At 41.1% G+C, this 15,655-nt stretch overlaps 1 protein-coding gene across 1 annotated transcript; it reads left to right on the top strand.

Moving 5' to 3' along the window:
- Nucleotides 1–3,896: 3,896 nt before the first annotated feature.
- On the top strand, nucleotides 3,897–14,438 carry LOC309694994 (uncharacterized protein). The gene is made up of 2 exons (XM_082515350.1): nucleotides 3,897–3,988; nucleotides 4,221–14,438. Exon 2 carries the CDS (start codon nucleotides 10,012–10,014, stop codon nucleotides 11,251–11,253), a length of 1,242 nt encoding a protein of 413 aa, XP_082371476.1. The 5' UTR covers nucleotides 3,897–3,988; nucleotides 4,221–10,011; the 3' UTR covers nucleotides 11,254–14,438.
- The last annotated feature ends 1,217 nt before the right edge of the window (nucleotides 14,439–15,655 follow it).

Raw genomic sequence — 15,655 nt, 5'->3', positions numbered from 1 at the left:
GTTTAATAGCCCACTCATTTAATAGCCTTTTGTGACCATGGCTACAGAAGTTTGACTCTTGCAAAAAATATAAATCGGCCCTTTCAGGTAACATTGACAGTTACCTAAGATTTACAGTTCTTCAGGCTGTTTGGAGCCTTTGAGTTCAGATTTGCTGAATCACTGAAGTGCACTCCTGTCCTGTGTATGTTAATTTTATACAACTTGCTCATGACAGCCCACATACAAATGACAGCACTTTTGTTAATATTACCATTTGACTTAAAAGCTACAGTTCACATATTATTAGGTTAATGTTTTAACAACCATTAGCATTTTAGCATAAACCCTGCTGGTAGCACACTAGATGGAGTAAGGTAATGTTAAGAAACATGGTAGTCAGTGATCCACAACCAGCTTATTGGCTCAAAACACCTTATCTAATTATAAACTGATACGCACCTACTGGCATGCCCCTTTAAATTTCTTCATAAATGTTATTTAATGTTATTATTACGGCAGCACGGTGGTTAGCACTGTTGCTGCACAGCAAGAAGGTCCTGAGTTCAATTCCACCATCACGCCAGGGTCTTTCTGTGTGGAGTTTGCAGGTTCTCCCCGTGTTTGCGTGGGTTCTCTCCAAAGACATGCAGCTTGTGGTGATAGGTTAATTGGTTAATCCGAATTGCCCATAGGTGTGAATGTGAGTGCGAATGGTTGTCTGTCCCTGTGTGTTGGCCCTGTGACAGACTGGCAACCTGTCCAGGATGTACCCCGCCTCTTTATCTTTAAAATAATAGCGCCACAAACAAAATTTTTTGCAGCACAAACCAGCACAAACATAGCACAAACCTGTGACATCAACTTTTGTTTGATTTGGGTGATGTGGGGGGCTGGTTGACCTTTTGACGTTTGCATTTTCATTAATATCTTTAAAACAGAGGCAGCACAAACGACAATTTTAGCAGCACAAACCAGCACAAACGTAGCACAAACTTTTGACGCCAGTTTTTTTTTGATTCCATTAATGTGGGGGGCTGGTTGACCTCTGATGACCGCTAGAAATTTTTCTTGAATATCTTTAAAATGAAAACGGCAAAAAATAAACTTTTGCAGCATGCACAAACGTAGCACAAACGTTTGATACCACTTTTGTTGGATTTGAAGAAGGTGGGGGGGCCAACTTCACTCACATGCCGATCATGCAATAACCCAGCCCTCTGTGGTAGATCTCACTGACAATGAACATAATCGGGCCGCTGATGATCTGTTGGTGGAAAACATAAATTAAGAACCATCAAACCACTTTGTAAATAATGATGGAGCTTCCATAAGTGGATATTTGGAACTGAATGACACATTACCATGGGATGGTCTGCCAAATGTAGGTGAAAGTGAAGATTCTGTTGCAGTTGTTATTATTAGTGGGGATAACAGGGTGGATATTAGTGTGGTTGAACTAAACCCTGAAACACTGTTTACAGAAAAAGAGTCTGATCCACCTCATCACACATTGTCTCTCTCACCGGGGCTGACAGGAGAGGCCAATATTCCTGACCAAGCACCCCCTGAACCACGATCTTGTCCCGTAATACTGACTGTTAGAAGAGGTCATTGTCTTACTGATTTGATCAGTGCCATTCATCCGGCATGACTTTCAGTGTGAAGAATGGCAGGCTATAGCTAGAATGTTTGTTGTAGGGTGGAAACAAGCTGGTTACTTCCCAGTGAAGCTTGCAATACCCTTTCTGGAGGAGATACAGCTCGACAACCAGTAGTTTAAAAGATTCCTTTCTTTTGTATGTCTCACAAGAAGAGCGATCTGTTCTCCTGAAGGCTTTGGATGACTTCAATTCAGTGGATACAGATGAATTGCTGGAAGTACTTGATGCACATGAGTGCAAGCAGGTCCCTACCAAGGACACACTGCTCCCTGTTTTGGCACAGACAGGACAAAAAGTACTTATTGAGGCCCCAATGTTTGTAATCAAGTGCTGGCGTCCCATTGTGGGTTCTGTAGCTGGTTTACTCCCACCAGAAGGACTGCATCATTTCATTGAAGAAAAAAAACCAACTGTAAAAACAGTGAAGGAGCTTCTAGACTTTCCAGAGGAGATGACAGCTGCCCAGTCAACAGTTTCTCGTTACCTGAAAAGGTACATTGGAGAAATTGATTTCAATTATCTTCAGCTTTTCCTGCAGTTCTGTACAGGATCCAATCTGTTGGATAAAGCCATACTAATTGAGTTAATAGAAACTACAGATTTCCTCCACAGACCACAATCCCACACATGTGGATGTGTACTAAAGCTGCCACTTGGTTATCACAGCTATCCAGACTTTTGCAGTGAATTTTACAGCATTCTCGCAAGCTCTATGTGGGTGATGGATGTGGTGTAGGTCAGTGTTTTCCAACCTTGGTCCTCAAGGCACTCTGCCCTACACGTTTTAGGTTTTCCACCCTAACAGTTCATAAAAACACGGGTGTAGTTAACAGTAACATGAAGGAATGAATGTGAATGTTCAATAGACTGGGTGGTTAAGTTCTCTTAACAGTGCAGCCTTTTTTTCCCCCATCTGGTCAGTAAGTGCTTCCTTAGTCCCCCCCCCCCCCCCCCCCCCCAATTAAAATAGTAAGCTAAAGGGAATGTTCAGGTTTTTTGAAGTGGAGTTACCTGTAGTAGACAGCACTTAGCACTCTGACTTTGCAGAAGCAGCAGTGAGTGTTGGGGACAATATAAGGCAACAAATTGCTTGGGGAATGAGACCACAAAATAACACCAGTTGAAAATACATATACATATTTAAATAATATTTTCAGTGCTTCACCTGGTGGGAATCCTAAACATAGAAGTGCATCTGTTCCTGCTGCACACATTGTTACTGTGTTTCTGGTTAGTGCCAAAATAAATTACTAATTTTAACATTCTAATTCTAAAGCAATCTAGGATTGCTTTAATCTATTCCACAATAACAAAACTATATGCATCCCTGTCTGCAATTATTCGGGCTTGCAGTATAAAGAAAAAAAAGTCTACTGTTATAAAAACTGGTTAAAATATAAATAGTTGATAAAAGGTTTAAAAATCATATGCTTTGGTACAAATGTATTTCATTTACAGTTAAGAGTCCAATAATTAAAAGGGTTTCATGATTTAGAGTTATTTTCTGTGCACAATAAATATGTTGGGGTGTAACCTAAGCTTATTTACCCATCTAATGTCAGTTATCTCAATATTGTATTGTCATTGGTTGTTGTGCTGACGAGCCAGTCAATGTCATTCTTTTCTGCTATGGGGGCGGGACGAGTGGTAAGTTTGTGTGAATCTGTGGGAGCGGACACAGAAGCTAAGTCCGAAGAGAGAGATGTCGTAAGGCAGGGGTGCTCACACTTTTTCCTCATGTGAGCTACTTATAAAATGACCAAGTCAAAATGATCTACCCACTACAAAAATCCAAAACATATACTTATTTATAAATATATTGAGGATTCTTTATATCTACATACATGCATAACCGCAATATCCAATATTTCACAACACAATTAACTATGTAAATTTTTTGTCATTACCTGAGTTTACTCTGATGACTTGCACTGAATTGAATCAGCCAGGGATGTATAGTCCGGACAGTAGCTGCTGACGGCCAGGTTTAAGAGAAAAAACCGAGAGCTAAAAATTGGAGTTAACTCGCTGACTAGCTTGTCAGTTTTACTACACTTCGCGCCGCTGTTTGCGCATGCGCAGCGACCTAAGCGTCAGAAAAAATCTGCTGTCATCTGACTGGCTTCCCTGTATCAATCAAGTGACGGGATGGATGATAGGCTGGCATCTATTTTTTTAATGCCATGCGATCTACCAATACTACCTTTGCGATCGACTGGTCGATCGCGATCGACGTATTGAGCACCCCTGTCGTAAGGCAAACGTGGTGTGGATTTTGCATCTAAGTGTATCATTGAGGTCGACTACCCGTGGTCCTGATATTACTTATTTGTGATCTGCAAGAGGTAAATGAGACTGTGTGCCTTGACATTTGTACTGTAACTATTCGTTATAGTGGTAAAATGGCGTGATATGTGATGCTAACTAGCGGCTTGCTAATTAGCGCAGCTTACCGCATTATGTGGTGTGATGCCATGCTGTATGTTTAGCTCTGTGATTTTCAGTCAAAGCATGCTAATGCTAAATCGTTATGTGATAGCATTTGGTATTGTAGCTCAAGTGTTTTAATATGTTTAGAAGCCGATGGACGCTCTGAAAGGAGAGGGAGAGAGAGGTTTCTGCCCGGATGGACCCTGCTGTTTTCTTACCCCTGACTGTCTACACTACTGGTGAACTAACTGCCCGTTTCTGATTGCCCCACTAACAAACTCATTGGACTTGTGAGTACTAACTGGAACTAAAGTGCACGTATTTTGTTTTATGGCTCGGTTTGAGTGAAGCGGCCATCAGTTTTAGGCCTCACCGCACCCGAACTTCGAATCAGGCCTGCAACAAGCACCGTGCTACAGGTGTAGTGTGGACAGATTAAAGCAGGGGTGTCAAACTCAAATACACAGTGGGCAAAAATTCAAAACTGGAACAAAGTCGCGGGCTAACATTAATATTTATTGAAAAAAAAAATCTTCCTCCAGATATGAGAATGAATCTTTTCTTATGGACTCAAACAAGTTTTGCTGAAAAACTGAATATGGAACAAGCAAAGCTTAATACTAAACAATATATATATTAGCTGTATAATACCATTAGGCCAGCTCTAATAGTAATTTGGTGTGGCTTTGCGGGCCAAATGTAATTAGGCTGCGGGCCAAATTTGGCCCGCGGGCCAGAGTTTGACACTTATGGGTTAAAGTGTGTGTGTGTGTGTGTGTGTGTGTGTGTGTGGGCCCACTGTTACAAATTCGGTTTAAATTGAGTAAGTGTGTAGTTTTAATCAAAGTTATTATCAAAGGTTGAAATTCATCCCTTTTAAAGGTGTGATCTGTTGTAACTGGAATAACAGTTGGCACCTAAGAAAGAGGTATTTTGTGTTGATAATCTTTTATTGAAAACCCATGTAGTCACTCTTACAGTAATTTTGTTTGTTTATTTTAATTCAATTCATTTTATAAAAGTAACTGTTTATTTTATTTCTTTTTGTCTAAATAAATACCCGGTGAGGGATTTAATTTGTGTAAAATACAGTTGTGGTGGTCCTTATTAATTCAATTAGAGGGTATCAGGTAGGGCTGCTCGATTATGGCAAAAATGATAATCACGATTATTTTCACTGAAATTGAGATCACGATTATTTGACGATATTTATTTAACCCTTTAAGACCTACCATAGAACCAAGTCCGCCAGAGCTTATATTATTTTTTTTTTACATGTTGTAGTGCCATTTGTGGGAGCATTTCAAGTTGCTATACATCAGTACAACTGTTATAGCCCATATTTTAATAATATGTATGCATTAAGTCCATAGTAACAACATTAATTGCAAACAAGTGCAATAAACTATAAAACAAATTGAAAATTGTTGTTTTTTTACATATATTTCTACTTGGAGAAATTTAAGAGGTTTATGCCTCAAAACTTTAAATACAAAAAAGTTGCAAAAAATAGTTTACAACAACAGGAAATTTATTTTGAGTGTCTTCATAGTTTTATTTTGGAGATACAGCAATTTTTATATACTGCAGGAAAAACAAAAAAACAATCCTATGATGCAAATTTGCAAAGAAAACAGCATGTGCATCAAAATAAACTATTTCCAGCAGTGCAATTCGAGTTCTAAGCATCCCAGAAACTATTCAGAAAAGTCAAACATGACTTATAAAAACACTAGTATAGGCTTTTATGGCCTACAAGTAAAAAACTAGATTTTCTGCAAAAATGACGTCACTTCCAGTTTCGGGCAGGAAATGCGATAGTTCCCGTTGACGTTTTTTTCAAAGTGGGAAGTATTATGAACAGCTGATGGATCGGCAAAGCGTGTTTCTGGAATATTATGTTTTTGTTCCTGCAAGCGCTTTTTTATGCAATTTTTGCAAAGCTATATGTGGAAGGAAACCGTGACCGAGGACAAGCTGATGGCATAAGATGCAAGTACAACTCCTCCGGTTTCATATGCAAAACAAATTATTGCGCTAGCTTACATGGTTCAGGTTCTACAGGGATTTAAAAATAGTTACACAAAACGGAGCGTGCAGCTCTGACCGGCTTTAAAGGGTTAACAATAACAACGTATTGAATAATGACTTTAAAAAATAATATAAAATAGTGTGCAAATACTGATAACAGTGCAAATGTTTGCAATATAAGAAATAAATGAAAAATGTAAACATCTATGTTTAGTGACCTTTGCAGTGTTGCTCTGTGGTGCAGCTACGACACTGTAGCAAAGTTTACACACTATGTCTACTTGATCCACGTCTGACTCCGCCAACCCATAATGTTTCCACTCCACTGAAGTTTTTTTTTTTTTTTTTACCTCTCTTTTCAACCAACGGCAGTCACTCTCCTCTCCAAATAACTTCTGCTTAGCTTTCCGAGCTTCCCTCGGGTCCTCTTAATTGTTGTGACGCGTGTTCGAAATGGAGAGAGGTGCGCTTGATTTACCACACGGAGCAGCGCGAGAGTAAAGCACGAGGGAGGGGCTAATAATCGGCTCAGTCATTTTTAATGATCGTTGAAAGCCCAGATCGTAATCGTGATTAAAATTCGATTAATTGAGCAGCCCTAGTATCAGGTATCATTATTAGTAGCACTACGAACCCAGGCCCAGTCTCATTGTACTATATACTCTAGCTTTACCATAGCTACGTGGGACCTGGGTTACATATAGGCTCAAGAAACATTTCTTGGCTGCTAGGGTGCATACACACAGCTTGGCAGGTCCTGTGCGTTTGCCAAAAAACCCACCTAAAAAACCATCTAAAAACCCCTGGATCTTGACATCAACTTGTCTTTTTGTTTTTATACATTTTTATCTTCTGTGGAGTTTGACATGTCCAAGAAAGCTGGATAATTATACCACTTTCCCAGCCAAATGGAGTCAACATCTTTTGTTCACAAGATTCTTGGATTTTGTTCATGCTAGACCACCCCCAGGTAAACATGAACAATCAAATATACCACAACTGTCGCTGGAGATTCTGAAACTTGTTCTGATGCTACTTTTGGCTGGTGATATAGAACTAAATCCTGGACCTAATTCAAACATCAGTGATTTGGACTGGCTACAACTAATTAGCCTAGGCCTGCCTGGGCCTCCACCTCGGCTGCCTGGGCCTCCACCTCGGCTGCCTGGGCCTCCACCTCGGCTGCCTGGGCCCCCACCTGCTGTACCCAAACTACAGTCTCCGGTAAAGGGTTTCTCATCATTAAATGCTCATAGCATTGTCAACAAAAGGACAAGAAATCCTGCTATTAAAATTTACAGAGGAACGAAGATCTGCAAGACATTTAATCAGGCTAAAGTAATCTGGGACACTAAAAATAAACCAAAGGGGCTTCTATGTGGACACATTAACATTCGCAGTATGTTACCAAAGCATGAGCAACTGGAACATATTCTAAGCAATTCCAATATTTCTATTTTGGGTATCTCTGAATCTTGGCTCACAAGTTCTTCTCCTGAGTCTGCGGTTGTCTTTCCAGAGTACACAGTATTCAGAAGGGATAGAATTGGAACAAGAGGAGGAGGAATACTTGTGTATGTGGAAAAAAAAAAAAAAAAAAAAAAAAAGCAAACAAAAAAAACACCTGGATTGCTCTTTACTTAGTTCACCAATAGATGTCGAAATAGAACATATTACTGTTAAAATCACTCTTTCCCCAGAAATGTCATTTACGTTGATCTGTTTATATCGCCCTCCTTCCGCAAAGAATATTTTTTATGAACAACTACAGATATTACTTAAATATCATGCTATAAATAATAAGTCTAATGAAATAATTGTAATGGGAGATTTTAATGTCAACTGGGACTGTGAAAAGGACAGAAAAACACTCAAGGACATAATGGAGACTTTGAACTTTACTCAACACATTGAACAACCCACAAGAATAACAAGACACTCTAAAACTAAAATAGATCTGGTTTTCAGTAAGAAGCCCGAGCGAATTATTAAATCTTATAATTTTATCACTGGTATTTCAGACCACAATTTTATATTATTTTCTAGAAAACTTATAAAATCACGGGTTAAGAATGACTTTCAAAGTTCATCTAATAGGAGATCCTTTTATGAATTCATACCAAGAAGTCGGCGACAAAATGTAGCAGAAGCATTAGCATCAGCTAACTGGGAGCGTTTATTGTGTAGTGATGATCCACAATTCTGCAGCAGTCACTTCACTGACATTGTCAAGGATGTTATATCAACATACTCCATTAGAGGTCGACAAAAAATAAAGACAACATTTAATTTGCCCTGGTTAAACAAAGAGTGCAAGAATTTAATGAAAACAAGAGATCAATTACTAAAGCAGTTCCTGAAAACCGGTCTAACTCTGGATAGACAGAGATTTACTTCAATGCGGAACAAAGTAACAAGAAGTTTGAGACAGGCCAAAGCAAAATTTTTTATAAATATAATTGAAAGAGCCAAAGGTAATGGTAAAATTATCTGGCAACAATTAAATAAATTACTAGGCCGTCATTCAAACAAAAGTAAAAATACAATTGAACTTTATCTAAATAACTCTATTGTTAGAGAGCCTCTATCTATTGCCAGTAACTTAAACACTTTCTTTATTTCATCTGTTAAGGAGATCAGTCAGAGCTTTGACTCAGTCGTATGCTCTGATAATGTGAATGATGCTGGTCAAAATTTGTTCACCATCACTCATATTTCAGACACTGAAGTTGCTAAACTAATTACAGGTTTAAAACAATCAAAAGCACTTGATGTATATGGTATTAACACAAACTTCCTAAAGGAACATATGGATTTTCTTGTACGTCCAACAACTCATGTTTTGAATATGTCTTTCAAACACTCCATTGTTCCAACAGATTGGAAAATTGCTGCAGTTACACCAATTTTCAAAGCAGGTGTGAAGACTGACATGGCTAATTATCGCCCCATAAGCATACTCCCGGTCGTATCTAAAATAGCTGAGAAGTGGGTGGTTAAACTCGTCACTGCTCACCTAGAAAACACCCAACCCTCATTACATCCATTGCAGTTTGGCTTTCGGGCACATCACTCCACAGATACTGCCCTGTGTATGTTAGTGGAGAACTTAAAGAGCTTGCTGGACAAGAGTCCCTGTGTTGGAGCTGTATTTTTAGATCTGAAGAAGGCTTTTGACTCTGTAAACCATCAGATATTGTTGTCCAGATTGACTCAGTTTAATATCTCCAGTCAGGCTCTTCAGTGGTTTGCCTCATATCTCTCACACAGGAAACCGTGTGTGGTGTTGGATGGGGTTAAATCTCCATATTTAGACTGTGATACAAGGGTTCCTCAAGGATCTGTTCTTGGGCCCTTATTGTTCTCTCTTTTTATCAAGAACTTACCTGAAGTCTGTCCAAATATATTTGCTCAAATGTATGCGGATGATGCAGTTATATATACGCAAGCAAATAGTGTCCAGCAGGTGGCAAAAGATCTTACAGCTGCTTTACCATTAATGCATAGCTGGCTGGAGGACTCATGCCTAATGTTGAACACCTCAAAAACTGTCTGTATGTATTTTTCAAAACGCCCCTTAAACTTGAAGCAGTCAAACATATTCCTGGATGGAGTCGAGCTTGAATTAGCTCCAGAATTTAAATATCTTGGGGTCATTCTAGACCCAACATTATCCTTCAAGAGTCACATAAGTGACTAAGCCAAACAGTGAAGCCACGAGCCTGCACTACAAAGACTCGTAAACAGGCATAAGTTTTGGAAGTTTTGGAAGTTTGGTTTTGCCTTTGCTGGATACTGATCTGAAACTCTTTTCTTGCTGCGTCACGACTGACTTTTTAGCTAACGTAAGCTAAAGTGACAGTTTCTGTTTTTGTTTTTGACGCTGTTGCCGGTACGAGATTCCGGAATGGCACCACTTACCTCAACATCCAGTTGTGAAAGCTGCATCAACCTGAGCCAAAAAGTGATCGAGCTGGAACAAAGGATATCCACGCTATACCAAATCCAGGGGGCTGAATGCGAACTTGACACGATCCTCCTTGGCAAAGCTCAAACCACCGCTACTAGCGCTGAGCTAGCCGACACAGTGCACCATCCAGCTGCTGTGTCCCAAGATCCCGCCAACAGTCAACACAGGCTCTCAACTTGCGTCGCTGGTGCTTCTGCCAAGGACAAGAACTCCTGGTTTCAGCTAGTTGCCAGACCCAAGGCTCTGGTCAGCTCCACTCCACTCCAACCAGCGCCATGGACCACGGTTGAGACGCGTGGTGGCTGCAGAGGGGGCAGGAGGATCCGTCTCTCGCACCCTCACCCCTCCGGTGCGGTAGTATTGGAGAATAAATTCAATGTCCTGGATCCTGTGGACTTTCCTCCTCTGACCGCTAGCCCTCGCCATCCCGCTGTGTCGCTGAGGTCTGCGCCATCTCCACCACTACGCCCCCGGAGCCGCGGCGGGCAACCCGACGCTGTGGTGCGGACTAGCCGCGGAGAGCTGTGCTTTACCCCGGCTCCTCGGAGAGGAGGACCCACGGCGCGGCTACCTGGGAGTCACTCACGCAGTCCGCCTGGCGCATCTCCATCTGAACACCCCCGATGTCGCGGCGCGGGCGTCTCAGATGGCCAACAGCCCCCGGTGGCACCTCCTCTCTCCACGCTGGTCCTCGGGGATTCCATCGTCAGGAACGTGCGGATGAGGGGGGCGCTCACGCTGTCGTTCCCGGGAGCCATAGTGGACAGAATTCCCAACATTCTGGCATCCCACCCACAGGTTAACCGGATCATCATCCACATCGGCACCAATGACATCCCCAAACAGCAATCTGAGCTGCTGAAGCTGGACTTCCTCCAACTCTTCAGCCTCCTTGGTCAGTTGCAGGTGAGTGCTTTTATCTCCGGGCCCACCCCCACCTGTGGCAGAGGGATAGGCCATTTCAGCCGGCTGCTCAGCCTTAACACCTGGCTTTCCTCCGCCTGTGTCTCCCACAGCTTGGGTTTTATTAACAACTTTGATGCCTTCTGGGAGACGAGGCATCTTTTTGGGGCAGACGGGCTCCACCTCAACGCCTGGGAACGCCGTTTGCTGTCCGCCAATTTGGCATTTGGCGTACAGCACTCCCTGTCACTACCCCAAACCGACATTACCTGCTGATCTGTCTGCCACTGACTGATGTTCCCCTGGTCCCAGCTCCTATATTTGTTCCACTTTTAACAGTAATACGCAAAACTCTGGACTAGGACCTCTCTCTCCCATAGTCAACACAATACCCGTCATAATCACAAACAGAGAGCAACAGAATTATCATAAATCCAGTAACTCCAAAAACATTAATAACCTCCGGCCTCTTCAAAAATATCAACATCCATTCAACTCTATTGTCAAAAATCCACCAGTCTCAATCAGTATGGCACTTTTAAATGTACGCTCTCTGTCGAACAAGTCTTTTATTATTAATGATTTAATTTTAGATAGTAGACTTGACTGTTTATTTTTAACTGAAACATGGCTGGGTTCGGATGCACCAGTTGTTCTCACTGAGGCCTCCCCACCAAATTTTAATTTCTCTTTTTCTATTAGAAGTGGTAAGAGAGGTGGTGGGACTGCATCTTTAGCCAACAACACACTCACCACCAAACAAATTTTATTTGATCATTTTACCACTTTTGAATTCCATGCTATTGTTTTCAGCAGCCCTCCAGTTTTATCTGTCACAATTTATAGACCACCCAAAGACAGCGCTGCTTTTATCAAGGAATTCACAGAATTTTTAAAAAACATACATTCAAACTATAATATGATAATTTTAACCGGTGATTTTAACCTGCACATAGATAATCCTTCTGACCCTGCAGCAAAAGAATTCTTAAACATTCTTCACTGTTTGGATTTTACCCAGCACGTCACGCAGCCGACTCACAACAGAGGACACACTCTGGACCTGGTCATCACCCATGGGCTGTCCACCAGCGTGTCCTCTGTTGTTGACTTGGCTGTCTCTGACCACTACTGTGTTTTTTTTTTTTTGTTTTTGTTTTTTTTTTTTTTTTTTAACATCACCGGTTTTATTCAGCGGGAGACCTCGGTGCGAACTGTGAGGAGGCGCTATCTAACCTCCGAAGTGGCTGCAAATTTTACCAGGGTTTTAGACGAATGCCCCCCTGTGATTTTACCTGCACCCTGCGATTTGATTTTTAATTATTTCAACAGCAAACTGAAGAAAAGCCTTGACTCCGTTGCTCCACTCACCACCAAAAAGATTAACGTAAAACATGCATCACCCTGGAGAAACGAAGAAGTCAAAAAACTCAAAAGAAATTGCAGGGCAGCAGAAAGGAGATGGAGGAAAAATAAAAATACAATCAACCATCAAATATTTTGCGAGCAACTTAAAATGTACAATAATACATTAAGGAAGTCAAGAAATTCATACTTCGCCAAAATAATCAGTATTAACAAAAATAATCCCAAGGTCCTCTTTTCCACCATAGATCATTTATTTAACCCTGATTTTAACAGCTCCCAAAAAAGCCCTACAGACTCTCTCTGTGAGCAGTTTGCAGACCACTTCAGGGGAAAGATCAGCGCCATCAGATCTGATATTTTATCTAATCACGATATGATTTTAAACACATCTGAGGGCTCGATTGTACCTGAGGAGACACTGGACAGCTTTGTCCTGGTTAATGCTGAGAACCTTCAGAAAGTTTTCTCCACAGTGAGACCCACCACATGTCTTTTAGATCCAATCCCTTCTTCACTCTTTAAAACACTTTATGGATTCTTTGAGGCTGAGCTTTTATACATGATGAATTGCTCTCTTCAGTTGGGTGTCTTCCCTGCTGCCTTTAAAACGGCGGTGGTGAGGCCCCTTCTGAAGAAGAGCAATTTGGATTGTAATGATTTTAATAACTACAGACCTGTATCCAACTTGCCATTATTAAGTAAAGTCTTAGAAAAACTTGTTTTTACTCAGATTACTAATTTTCTCAATGATAGACAGATCCTGGAGATATTCCAGTCTGGATTTAGGGTGAACCACAGCACAGAGACGGCTCTCCTAAAGGTTCTAAATGATCTTAGATGTAACTGGGACTCCCAAAAGCTCTCAGTCCTGGTGCTACTGGATCTAAGCGCAGCCTTTGATACAGTAGACCACGCTATTCTTTTAAACGGATTGAAACACATGGTGGGCCTCTCTGGTGCTGTACACAACTGGTTCACTTCCTATCTCTCTGACAGATCTTTTATGGTGAGTATGGATACATGCTCCTCTAAGATCCATAAAATGACATGTGGTGTGCCTCAAGGGTCGGTTCTAGGCCCTGTACTTTTTAATTTGTATATGCTCCCTCTCGGCAGTGTCATCAGGAGGCATGGAGTGAACTTCCACAGTTACGCTGATGACACGCAGCTGTACAGCTCCGTGTCTCCTGATGACACCAGACCAATGGATGCCCTTTTTAACTGTATCTTAGATATACGATCCTGGATGGCAGAAAACTTTTTACAGCTTAACCAGGACAAGACTGAAGTTTTAATCGTCGGTCCTGAGGCTCAGAGAGAGAAACTCTTGTCTAAATTAGAGGCATTTTCACTATGTCCTTCGCTACAAGTGAAAAACCTGGGTGTTATTTTCGACTCTGAGCTTGGTTTTATCCCACATATTAAACATGTAACCAAAATTGGATTTTACCATCTAAAGAATATAGCCAGAGTCCTCCCTATTCTCTCTCGGGCCAACACGGAGATGCTGATGCATGCTTTTATTAGCAGTCGCATTGATTACTGTAATGCCCTGCTCTCTGGTCTTCCTAAGAAGAATATTTCAACTTTACAACTTTTACAAAACTCTGCAGCTCGTGTGCTGACGAAGACCAGAGGGCGGGCCCACATTACACCGGTTTTAGAATCGCTGCACTGGCTCCCCGTGTGTTTCAGGATCGATTTTAAAGTTCTTTTATTGGTTTTTAAATGTCTTAATGGTCTTGGGCCTTCTTATCTCTCAGATCTGCTTTTACCATATGAACCCTCGCGGACCCTGAGGTCCTCTGGTACTGGCCTTTTGATTGTCCCTAAAGTCAGGACACACTCACGGAGAGGCAGCTTTTCAGTGGTATGGTCCTCGTCTGTGGAACAGCCTGCCGGAGGAGCTCAGGGCCGCAGAGAACGTACATGTTTTTAAGAACAGGCTCCTTTGCCTCCCTCCTGCTGTGTGCCCAGCCTGGAGGCTGCAGTCTGTGACCGGCTCCCGGTGCAGACGGCTCCCTGTTATAGTGTTTCCTCACTTGGCTCATGTGAACCCAGCCCAATTTTTATTCTTTAAGTGTGCGCGTGTGTGTGTGTGTGTGTGGGGGGGGGGGGGGGATATATGTGTATTGAGAGTGTGGGGAGTGAGTTGGAGGGTGGGGTGGGCTGCTTTTAACTATGTAAAGCACTTTGTGCTACTTTTTTTTTTTTGTATGAAAAGTGCTTTATAAATAAAGATTGATTGATTGATAAATAAAGTTTCCCAGGTACTTAAATTTAATAATCGAAATTTTAATCATATATGTAATAATTTACATATGAATGTTGCAAAAACTTACTTTTACTCAATGATCATCTCTCATATGGACTATTGTTTGACGTCCTGGTCACTTGCTTGTCCAACAACACTTAAAACTATTGAAAACATTTATAAAAGAAGTTTAAAACTACTTGACAAAAAACCGACTTCCCACCACCACTGTCATGTGTTAAAAAAACAAATTACTGAACTTCAATAACTTAGTGAAACTTAAAAGAGTGTGTTTAATATATAAAGTCTTATACTCCCTTGCTCCACCACCACTAAAGCAGTTCATTAGGCATAAAGAAAGCTCAGACAGGACCACTCGAGCTACAATCCGAGGAGGCTTGTTTATACCCCACAGACGGACAGCATTTGGGCAGAACGTCCTCTCTGTTAAGGGTGGCCATCTGTGGAACAGTCTTCCTCAACCCATTAGAGCAGGGGTGTCAAACTCAAATACACAGTGGGCCAAAATTCAAAACTGGAACAAAGTCGCGGGCTAACGCTAATGTTTATTGAAAAAAAAATCTTCCTCTAGATATGAGAATGAATCTTTTCTTATGGACTCAAACAAGTTTTGCTGAAAAACTGAATATGGAACAAGCAAAGCTTAATACTAAACAATATATATATTAACTGTATAATACCAGTAGGCCAGCTCTAATAGTAATTTGGTATGGCTTCGCGGGCCAAATGTAATTAGGCTGCGGGCCAAATTTGGCCCGCGGGCCAGAGTTTGACACCTATGCATTAGAGAATGCTCTATTGGTCTATTTTTTATGCTTAAGGACAACAGATGGAAATTAGCTTTTGGCTATAATCTGGCATGTTTACATTCATGTAATTTTTTTTTTTTTTAACATTTATGTTCATTAACATGCACTGTCCTAAATAAATAAATAAAATAAAATTTCGAGCATTGGTGACACAACTATGATTCTACTTGGTCTTCTTGTCTAATTGATCACAACATTAGATATATTGCCAGTCTATGTGGTTGTT

This window comes from Aulonocara stuartgranti (assembly GCF_965226115.1).
Source record: "Aulonocara stuartgranti genome assembly, chromosome: 19".
Taxonomy (NCBI): domain Eukaryota; kingdom Metazoa; phylum Chordata; class Actinopteri; order Cichliformes; family Cichlidae; genus Aulonocara; species Aulonocara stuartgranti.
This window is presented reverse-complemented; position numbering and strand designations above follow the sequence as displayed.